We start from the raw sequence: 11,441 nt of genomic DNA on the forward strand, positions 1-11,441 counted from the left end.
AACATCACTTTTTCGCACAAGCCCACTCAAGATGATGCACCCCACCCCTCCCGCAGCATCGCTCTCAACAGGTGTCTGTAGGGCAGCATTGCCCATAGGCTCAGGCCTACAGTATGGTACAGCAGGTCTTTAAAATGAGACAGAGATGTGACTGAGTCAGGTAAGAGATCACATCATTACGCACGGCAACATCGTTTGTTCGCACCTGCGCAGCCCGAGTGATGCACCCCACCCGTCCCGCCGCACCGCACCTAGTTGGAGGCCCTGTTCACCCAGGCCACTCTGCTTACCTGCTGTCATTGTTGTGTGAGCAAACACTACGGGCAGCAGTGCTCACAATTCAGATGGAGTGTTGATTCCAGGATAGTGTACACCTCATGGATCCCCTTTCGTAGACGACAGGCACAATTTAGAGCCTGTGTTGATTGCTAGGATGGTGTACACCCCATGGATCCATTTTTTTTATTGCGCATTGCGATATGAGAGGTGGATGCAGCCATATCACCTGAGGCAGTGTGGAAGAACAGAGAGATGTGGCGTCGTAGGCATCCTATTTATACGTATGCAAAGTGGTCTGGGCCTGCGTATGCCAGGCCAGCATAGGGGTGTGAATATTTATTCCGGGGACCTGGGCGTTGTCCAGTTCCTTTCTGGCAAGGAAGTTTACTTATGTGTGTTTCTTTTGTAGTTTTGACCTCGCAGAGTGTACAATTTACCTTAATGTAGCATGTGTCGGGAGGGCGGAAACTATTGTTAATGAGATGGTGTTTGAAAAGATTGAATGGTGAACATCGCATGTCGTTGTCAAAGTTGCGGATATGCACAGACACACATGTCAATGGTGTGTGGTAATATTGAAAGTGTTGCTATCGCGAAGCGTACACATGTGAATGTGCTCGGATACAGGGAGGATCAGCAGTGAGGCTACGTCATACACAGTGATAACACTCATTACAGTCAAGCAATGCATGTCAAATGTGAATCTGAAAGTCTCACATATAACACACTACTATATTGGTAAAGCCCGACAGAGCGTACAGCAAATTAAATCTACACATTGCTGTTTACTGTTTGTCACATGTGATCTATGATGTGCACTCTGCCCATGGCTCCTAATCCATGTCTTGAGGGGGCCCTGAAGGGACTGACAAAAGCAGAAATAAAACAAACCTCAAAGAGCTGTGTTTAGTTTCCTTCTTGATTCCACTTTAGATACTTCCTGCAGTACCCCAGCAGCAAACAGGAGACAATTGCACAGCAAGGTAGGAAAATGGAAGATAATAACTGCGTGATATCACTTCCGCTACCCTGGTATTTGGTGATCTGACCTCCAGAGAGAGTTCCCTCCTTCTCTGAAACAGAGATTCAGTTCATTTTGCTCTTTATTGAATGGATGTGAGTTAATAACATGCAAGAAAACATGGCATCTCGTTTTTTAGACGGGCCCGTATGGTAGAAGCTGTTAGGCAAATTGCCTTGCTTAGAGGGTGCTCTTGCACATCACGGCCTGACAGACGCGCCCTTTATTCACATGCAAGTATAATTCACTCAATTGAAGACAAGCACTTTTCGTTCCAGCTTGCAACGCTAACAATGTTGCAGGGTGCAGTACCTTATGTGGCCAAAAGAGATTCCAAGGGACACCTAGTGACAGCATGTGGTACTGCACTCTTTCACTGCTTGATGTACAGTACAGCAGTAAATATTGCTGCACCCACAATAATGTGCTTCAGAGCTAAATACTTATAAGGTTTCAAAGGCGAGACCAATTGCATTGCAAATGCTTGTTTGAGCAGTCACTGGGAATCCTTAAGTTAGGAAGCATGCTCCAGTGTTTGCGAAAGGTAAAAGTTATCACTGTAGAGTATAGCTGTCTGTGGCTTCACTCAACCTTTTATCTCATGATTTGCTGTTGCATTCTGGGGTTTTGAGTCATTAAAAGTGAAACTACCAGCTCCAGACGTAACGTGCTGCACGTAAAAAGTGAGACATGTGCATCTTAATCGGACAAACAAGCATATGTGTGCCATTAGCTGTCTCCCACCCGAAATTGCCCCCGCTTCCATAGAAGTCATTGGGGAGAATACATTCCCCTATTTTTCCAAAACTTTCACTTTCTTTTTCTAATAAGTTATGCATAAATCAGCACTTGGCGTGCATGTATAATAATGTATCGTTGCATTGCTCTTAAAAAAATGTTACATTTCTTGTCTTGCATACCATTCATTCCCCTGTTCGTGCACATCTCAATGTATACCTGGCAACACAAGGAAGCTCTTGAGGAGACCGAAAACATCGAGAGAAATATTATTCAGTTAACTTCCTTTACGGGCATTTTTAAGTGTAAGGAATATAAAAATAAGTTTACTTTTGCTGACAAAAACTTGGAATTCTACAAACTAAATCGGAGCTCTGGAATTTGTCTGAAACTCTCGATTCCAGGCAGCTGCACTTTTACCGCCACATGAAACAGCTGGAGCACCAATGTACTGTCCCCAATGACACATGCCTTTCAAGCACTTTTCTAAATCACTTTGCGGTGGGCATCCGGTGGCGCCGGGAGGGACATCACCCAGAAAGTAACCTCACCTACCTGGGCTGACATTATTTACCTATTATGCGTTTTTATATTAAGCGAACTTTACCCGAAGGTGTCAGAGCGCTTTGCAATAGAACCAGTTACATTACATAAGAACTTCAGAGGACATGAATAACATAAACGATACAAACAGATAAAAAATAATACCAAGTACAAAAGTCTACAGATACTAGTGGTTAGAGTTACATATTTAAAAGTTGCAAATTCACTCAAGGGTACATTTTAAGAAAGTTGAAGCGATTAGGGTTGGCCAAATATATATGACCTATTTACACTACATGATCTTCTCGCCATTGCTGGGGTTCTTGCTTTCAGCCCAGCCTTCAGCGTGTTGTTGCACTCATGGGCAGTGATCTTGGGCCTGGAGGGATCCCCCGAGATGGTGATGGCCAGATGACCTCCACGTAAACATAGGGGGTAACAAGTCAGGCTTTACTTAACGTGCCAGAGGCGGGGTAACCTTCTCTGTTGTCCCCAGCATTGCTCCAGGCATCGGTTGAGCGTTTCAGGCTGGGGAAGCTGAATCGCAGAGGTGCGCAGCAATGGTCTCCTCACCTCCAATATGGCCGCCATACTATATACTATTTAGTACACCGGGGCACTCCTCTCGATTCACTACAAGGGCACCTCAGAAAGCCCACAATCCTCAGGCCCCGATGTAGTGGACCACGCATTACCAGGCTCCGTACCTTGGGCACTGCCATCTTGGCAGTCACCAACGTAGTCACAGCCTGGCTGACACCATGCACAGGGAACTGCGATTTCACTCCCTGCAGCCGGGTGGGAGGCACGGAGAATGGCATCAACTGCTGCTAGGATCCCCTTAGTGACGGGGGTATATTTAGATGCCAGGATGGGACCAGAAGTGGAAGCTCCGCAAGCTGTATCCTACTCCTTCACCAAGGAACACGTGAGGATACGGCCGGGAAATCAAAGAGGACTATGAAAAAGAAGAATGATCGCTCTTCTTTGCCCTTCTCAAAAGCATTATTCAGCAACTAATAACTCGAAGGTCTCACATTCAGCCTCGGTTTCAAAAGATCTTTGAGGAAAAAGAGTGGACAGTGAAATAGTAGGATTATATTTGTAGGAAAGTTCCCCTTTTTGCATGGTTCCCCCCCCACTTTTTGCCGGACATCTGATGCAACCTGACTTGATGTTCCTTGGGTCCATGCCAATCAGGCAGGTACCCAGGGCCCAGGCAAGGGCCCTTGGTACCCACAATTGGCATATCTCTGGTCTCAGATACGTCCCTTGTAAAAGGTACCATGTGTACCAAGGGCACTGGGACCAGGGAAGGCCTTTAAGGACAGCAGCACCTATTGTGCCACCCTTAGAGGGCCTGTATCTTAACACCCACACACTACCATTGCAAGCTGTGTGTTATGGTGCAAAGAAAAGGGAAGAGTCAACATGGTAAACATCCCATGCCTGCAACCAACTGCCTAGGCTCGAGCTAACTCACACCTGTAGCAGGGTGCAATAGCCCTTAGGTGAGGATACAGTGGAATCCACTAGGGTGCTTTTAAGTACCTACCTAAAATCCTTCCTAAACCCCTCTTTAGTCCTTCTTATCCCCCAGTAGTATTTCCCATTTTCCAACCACTCCTCTCTGTCCCTCAAACATTTACTACTAATATGTATACTCCTGCATGCGGAGAGTATGCCGTCAGAGGAGAGATTATGGAGGGGAGAGAATGCGACCTCTGCACAGAAAAATATAGAAGAGGCGTAAACATTGCACATAGGTTTGTAAATAGCATTTTGTTACATTACATAAGACCTTCAGAGGACATCAATAACATAATCAAAACAAACAGATAAACTCTAAATTTATATAAGAATTGTAGTGAGTACGAAGTCTACTAAATATACTAATGGTTAGAGTTACATTTATAAACGTTCCAGATTCACTCAAGGGTACACATTACGAAATGCAGTTTGAGACTATGTCAGTTCGACACTCTGATATGACTACGTTCCTCATCAAATGACCTGTCCTACAGTGAAGTTTAGGCTGCTGCTGTGATCACGGATGTGCACCATCCTACTCACTTTCAAGGCCAGTTCATAAACAGTGAGAGAGTGACGGCTTTTAGAAATGGAGGCATCTAGTTGGCAGGCTGTTACCATATCCAAGTAGGGACCATACTTCTTAGTAAGGATAAGGGGGGGTACATTCCTTAAATAACCCCCACTCACCCCTCTGGCAGCTTGACAAGAGCGGTCAGGCTTATCTCATGTGCATTTGCACATAACCAATAGAAACACAATGAAAACACTGCAAAAGGCAAGCTTGAAAAAATATCCAATATTTTATCTGTGCAAAACAAGACCAAAACCAATAGAAAATCCACCATACAGTTCTTAGAAATGTCAATAAGCGAAAATATGCTTAAAAAACAGTTCCTTGAAGTCAATAGCTCCGTCTGGGGCTATTACAGAGTCATGAACAAATCAAAGCAGTTCTGGCTGACCGCAGCTTCGCCGGCCGACGATGGTGTCGGGAAAACCTGCAAAACAGTACCTTTAGAAATACAGGGCTTCGGCAACATCTTGTGCTCTGAAGAGCCGGCGTTGGATCTGGAGGTCTGTGCAGAAGTCGTCTGACCTGTGAATTCACATGCTTTGCAGCTCAAACTCCTAGAGGTTAAAGTTGGGAGCGCCGGCGTCGGCAGGCACCAAGGCTGCAGTGTGAAGTGCAGCAATGTGGCGTGCGGTACCGTCAGGTTACAGCGCAGGGAGCGGCTTGGTGACGGTCGTCCAGCGACAGCGGTGAGACCAGGGCTGCAGTGCAAAGTGATGGGGTACTCGTCTTGGTTCTGGCAGGTCACAGTACAAGCAGCTGCATAGTCGTTGCTGAAGCACTGTCGTCAGCTGAAGAACTGAACTAGATTGTGCCGGCATCAGTAGGCCAAGGCTGTGGTGCGGGATGAGAGTGGTGCATCATGTAACTTACCAGTGGTGCCCTTGAGCCACGTGCAGGCAGTGGCGTCAATGTCGGCGGGGAAAGATGTTTTGTTGGGATACCAAGGGGGCGGTGTGAAGTGAGGCAGTGCAAAGTGCGGTACCCAAAGTTCACGGTGCAAGCAGTGGCTTGGTGGCAGCATCAAAAGGAGTTATCAGTGAGACCAGGATTGTAGTGCATAGTGCGCTGCACCCCGCAGCGGTGCCTTCAGGACACGCAGTCAACGGCGGCATCAGTGACAGTGTCAACTAGCTTTTTCTTCTGTTGCGATATAAAACACACAGTTCGCAGTGATGGGAAGAGATGAACTTGAAGTCTTTGCTGTGCCTTAGACTTCTTGAACAGGGGGCAAGCTCTACCTCAGATCGTTAGAAATACTCAAAAAAAGAATTTGCAGAAAGTTCATTCCAGTCCTTTCTCTGCCCAAGACAGAAGCAACCACTGCAGACCAACACAGCAAAACACACAGCAAACTGGTAGTTCCTCCTCACAGCTTCTCCAGCTCTTCTTCTTGGCAGGTTTCTGAGTCCCAAAATGATACCACATTTCCCTTTGTTCCCTGTGGCAGAGAGCATCTGTGCTTAGTCCAAACAAGTTCTATCCACTCTGTCCCAGGTTCCTGGCAGGAGGTGGAGACAGCACTGTGTAAGGCAGACCAGTCCTATCCAGGTGCAAGGAAATCTCCTTCCACTACTCCAAATGCAGCCCAGGTCTAGTCAGCCCATCCCCAACTCATCTAGGAAAGGCAGGACACATCTCACCCCCCCCCCCCAGTGGCTGTCTACATTGAATGCACATCCTTAGCCCCTGTCACTCCAAAGCCAGACAGTCAATTCACAACCTAGCAGAGGCACACAGCATGGTTAAGGAAGATAATGCCTACTTTCTAAAAGTGGCATTTTCAAACACATAATTTAAAAACCATCTTTACTAAAATATGTTTTTTTTTAATTCTTAGTTCAGAAAGCCCACACTCTTGTCCCACTGGGGAGTTGTATTTGTAAAATGTTACAAAGCATCTCCCGTTATATCCTATGGGACAGATAGCCTTTCCATAGTGAAAACAAAATACACTGTATTTCACTAGCAGGACATGTCACACACACCAGTACATGTCCTACCTTTCATCCACACTGTACCCTGCCCATGGGGGTACCTTGGTCCTACCTTAGGGGTGCCTTACATGTAAGAAAAGGGAAGCCCATGGCCTGGCAAGTGGTGGCACTTGCCAGGTCGACATGACAGTCACAAAAGCAGGCAGACACTACAGTGGCAGGTCTGAGAACCCTTTGAAGGGCTGCTTGTGTGGGTGGCACAACCAGTGTTGGCAGGCGCACTAGCAACATTTGATTTACAGGCCCTGGCACACATTGTGCACTTTACCAAGGACTTACCAGTAAATCAAATAAGCCAAACATGGAAACACCAATCCATAAACATAATTTATCATAGAAGCTCTTACACTTTAACACTGATCAGCAGTGAGAAAGTACGCAGAGACACTAAACAAGCAAATACAGAGTCAAAACCAGGAGGTCAGGAAGCAAGAAGAAAGGGGAAACATGCCAAAAGATGCCAGGTCTAACAGCGTCCATCACGTAAGCTGAGATTCATAAGTGCATTTATTATACGGAATTGCTTAGAATAAGCCTGCAAGCCTTTTCTACTTTCCAAGGCATCCTTTTTTTAGGACTTACTCCTTGCATGTAATAGAGAATAAATGTCGTTTATAAGTTGTCCTGACTGCAAAGCACTTTTAACATAACTTTAAAAAATATGAATGAAATAATGTATACAATAAATAGTTGCATATAAGTGGTTTTATGTTTACTGGTTTCTCTTGCTTTTTCAGGACAGGGAAGACTATGATTGTTTGATAACTTAAAGTGCCTAATTTCACACTTGGATAACAACTGTTGCTCCCTAATTAAATTATGTATGACTCTTCAATCGTTATTAAAGAGAACACTTTTTCTCTGATTCCATCTCTACCTGTATGAAAAATGTGTGAATACTTCTATGAGCAAAAGAGAGGTGTACAATCACAGATTGACTGCCTAAAAGTTAAGTAAAGGGCATTCCATTTTGACCTGACAGATGGCAACCAATTTTCAGAGATTTGTATCTGGCAACTCCCAACTCCATAACACTTTTCCCCTCCACCTGTATGGCCCAAAAATATATTTCCCAAAACTGATTGCTTGAAATTATTTATATCCATTATAGCTCAGGTATGTGGCACATGCTCAACGGAGGTGGCTATCAAATCATTTGCCTGCAGCAGTCTGCATTGACAAGGTAAAACATCAAACAAAATATCCTCAACATCATCAATATTCAATGGATCATTTGCAAAACAAAGGGTGATTTGCTTTTTCTCCTTCGGTTTATTATAAGTATGTTACAATCTAAAAGTGTTTTTGTGGAAATATTTCATATATATCGACTTTATTTTTATGGACTTAAAAACGTAATTTCTGTCACTCTTAGGTGAGCCATGCCTAGATGTCATATTACTTTCCACAGACTACCACTGTATATTTTTACTTTATGTTGAAAATACTATGATGGCATGTATGTTAATACTTTGCGTGACTATGTGTAGGCGATGATGAAAGATTCCACTAATCCTTCCTGATACAGAAATGACCGTAACCCAAAGAGAGGATTGCACAAGCTGTTGGAAAAAGCCAAGTTTGCCTTGGACTGTGCACGTTTTCTCCTCACTGGTTTGAGTGAGTTAAATTTTTACCAAAAAGTGGCATTGTGTTACCAAGGATCACGATGTAACTGCTGCTCTTGGTGAAATAACAGTTGATCTTTGATAAGATAGTTCATGTGTCTTCATTATCATTAAACATCTTGTTACATGTGGTACCGTAGCATATCCAATAGGCACATGAGGATTCAACTGTTGCAGTTTCATTGCCTTTCCTCTCTTAACTGGCTCCAAATGAGAAAGAGCAGGTCTGCTCTGGTCCCAGGAGAGGGCTCCAACGTGAAGTCTAGTGACAGCACACAGCACTGACAGCGCACACCACTCCAAGTATTACCTCACACTTGTGCATCACTTGTACTCTGTAGGTAAGCCGCCCCGTTTTACAACTTGGGTGTAGGATCCTTTCAGGCACCAGATACTTGTTGGCAGTGCAATCTCTCAACTAATTGAACAGTCTCTGATCACATTATCCTGTCTAACAATAGGGTCCATGTAGGGCACAGCTAGGAAGGTGTTCTTTGCTGTTTTGTTGAGCAGGAGATCAAAAAGTGAAATAGTTCACTCTGCAGATTGACCATATCTGTCTACACCCTCTTACCTATGAGATTGATCTTCTGAACCTACTTCTTTCTCTATCACTTTTCAGAAATATTTTTCCCCACCGCCAACATGACTAATGAACTGATATCACTCGTGCTCGTGTGACCACTCACCATAAGCAAACTGTTGGAAGCGTATGGTCATGTTGCATCCTCTTTGAAAGAAGATCCTAACCTATAGTTTTGTTATCCTTTCAGAGTTTAAGTAATCTGTGTAGAAGGCCAAAAGCTGGCCATCCATGAACGTAAAAAGATGCAGTGAAAACTTGCCATTAAGATCTACCTTGCCAGAAGAGAATTGAAGAAACTAGCAAATCTAGAAGCAAAGAACGAAGGTCCAGTTGTCATTGACCATTTCTTGTCTAATTATACTATTCTATTTTATGGTGCCCTAAGGCCTTTTGGGGTTAGGAATGTGCTTCAGTTAAGTAAAATTGAATTTAGAAGTAATTCATTTATTTTAACCTGTGTTTTGTTTAGTCTTTTCCCACAGATCACCATATTAGGAAAAAAGACAGGTAATGTCTTTGTACACAAATTAAGGCATTCTCTACTGAATATTCTGAATATGAGGGAGAATCACAAGTTAAAATCCTTCTTTTGAATACAAAGTGTGTTGTATTCTTGCTAATTCCTACTTCAGATTTTCTTATATCCCACCACCCTTTATTGTGCAGAACAATAAGGTATTATGCCAAAGCCGTAGTTTAATTTTAGCTTCTTAATAGTTACTTAGAATCCATTGGACTCTCTAAACTAGGTATATTTATTACATTCAAGCACAATTCCCATTGTACTAATGGGTACATAGTTCATGCATCTCAAAGTACTTGTTTTGCAACAGATTAGTTGGTCTAAAGTACTTTATGGGCACTGGATTTGAGAAGATGTGACCATAGAATATTCTCATGTCATAGAATCTGCAATGAGTATTAGAACCCTTACTCAATAATAAATCATTAATTGGTTACCAACAGCCATCAAAATGTTTCCTGGAACCATCCAGGATCTATTCACACACCCTGTGCAGTTGCCATTAAGGTATCCTATAGTGAGCCACACTCATTCTAAAGTTGTCATGGAGTCATCCTATAGTAATTAACACTCATCCTGAATATTTAAAAATCATCATGCATATTAAATTGCAGTAATCAGGACACCATCTCACAGTAGTTTTTCAGACGACTCTAGAGTCATCTCATTTAAATATTTTGCCCTATTCACATACTTCAGGATGGTTTCAGATGACTTCAGCAGATAATTACAGGAATAACTCAGCTGGAATCATCTTATGACCAGATTGACTCTAGGATGATCTTCCTTTTTGACCTGGGTTAGATTCTGACTCCTTACCTTGTACTCCTGCTCGGCTTCCTTGACGGGGGTCACACGGTGCTCCCTGTGTGCCTGGGACTCTCTACAGACCACACACAGGAGTTCACCGTCGGTTTCACAGAAGAGCTGCAGCCTCTCCCCGTGCTCCTCACAAAGACTTCCTGTGGCAGGGCCTCTGGGCGGTATATCCAGTCTTTTCACCATTTCTACCATATTTGCTAATCTCTTATTTGGCTTCAGTTCTTTCTCAAGGTCAAACCTCTGCCTGCATTCCGGGCAGGATTTCTCCAAATCCTCGCTGGCCTTGAATCTGGTGAAGCAGGAGAGACAGAAGATGTGTCCGCAGTCTAAGGTCACGGGGTCAGTGAACAGGTCTGTGCAGATGGAGCAGGTGGCCTCTTCTAACAGCCCGGCTCTGGGGTCTGCGGCCGCCATGTCTGCAGTGAGCTTTGCTGGCTCCTTTCACTTTTACGTTAAATACTGCAGAGGGGTGAGAGCGGTGCATGCGTGGAATGTAGTAGAACTGGATACACCACAGGCAGCACATCAAGGAGCAGATTACAAGCAGAGAGAGAGAAGTAGATGGATTGTTCTGGGCCCAGCCACACTTGCTCTGGGCAGAGAGGGTTGGCCCTGTTCTGGTGCAGTGTTCCAGGGCCTGCCTCTGGCTGGGATAAGTGATGTTGGTCCTGGTGGGAACAGTTAAGGTTGAGAGCCCTCTCCAAGTAGCTCACTTGCAGTGTCTTCCTGTTCTGCTGTCGATGCTCTCAGTTGTGAGTCTAGCGCATTCCTAAGACTTCTTGGCACTTAGAGAGCGGCTCCAAGACCGAGACAGAAATGTGATGGAGTTCTGTTTATATAGATAGGTGAGCCCTGTGCCCTGTCACTGCTTCCGGGGGCAGGTGAGCACTGTGCCCTGGCAGACATGTAAGTAGGGCAGTTTCTGACGACAGGGAGGCACTGTGCCCTTGCAAATGTGTAAGGACCGGTTTGTAGTGGGAAATGAGCACTGTGCTCTAGCCGGCATGTGCAGGGATAGTTCTTGGAGATAGGTACTCACTGTGCCCTAGCAAACATATAAGGGGGCAGTTTCTGATGTTAGGTGAGTACTTACCCCTAGCAGGCATGTAAAGGGGCAGTTCAATCTGTGGTGATAGGTAGGCACTGTGCCGTAGCAGGCATGTATAGGGGAAATTGCTGGTGACAGGTAGACACTGTGCA

At 44.5% G+C, this 11,441-nt stretch overlaps 1 protein-coding gene across 1 annotated transcript in view; it reads right to left on the reverse strand.

Annotated features, from left to right (window-relative positions):
* The window catches only part of LOC144827030 (E3 ubiquitin-protein ligase TRIM39-like), a 257,363-nt gene extending 246,708 nt beyond the window's left edge, over positions 1–10,655 (reverse strand). The window contains exon 1 of the mRNA XM_078685496.1: positions 10,239–10,655. Coding sequence (XP_078541622.1) covers positions 10,239–10,655 — 417 coding nt within the window. The remainder of the gene's footprint in view (positions 1–10,238) is intronic.
* Between the last annotated feature and the right edge of the window lie 786 nt (positions 10,656–11,441).

Source organism: Lissotriton helveticus, chromosome 4_1 (genome assembly GCF_964261635.1).
Source record: "Lissotriton helveticus chromosome 4_1, aLisHel1.1, whole genome shotgun sequence".
Classification (NCBI taxonomy): Eukaryota; Metazoa; Chordata; class Amphibia; order Caudata; family Salamandridae; genus Lissotriton; species Lissotriton helveticus.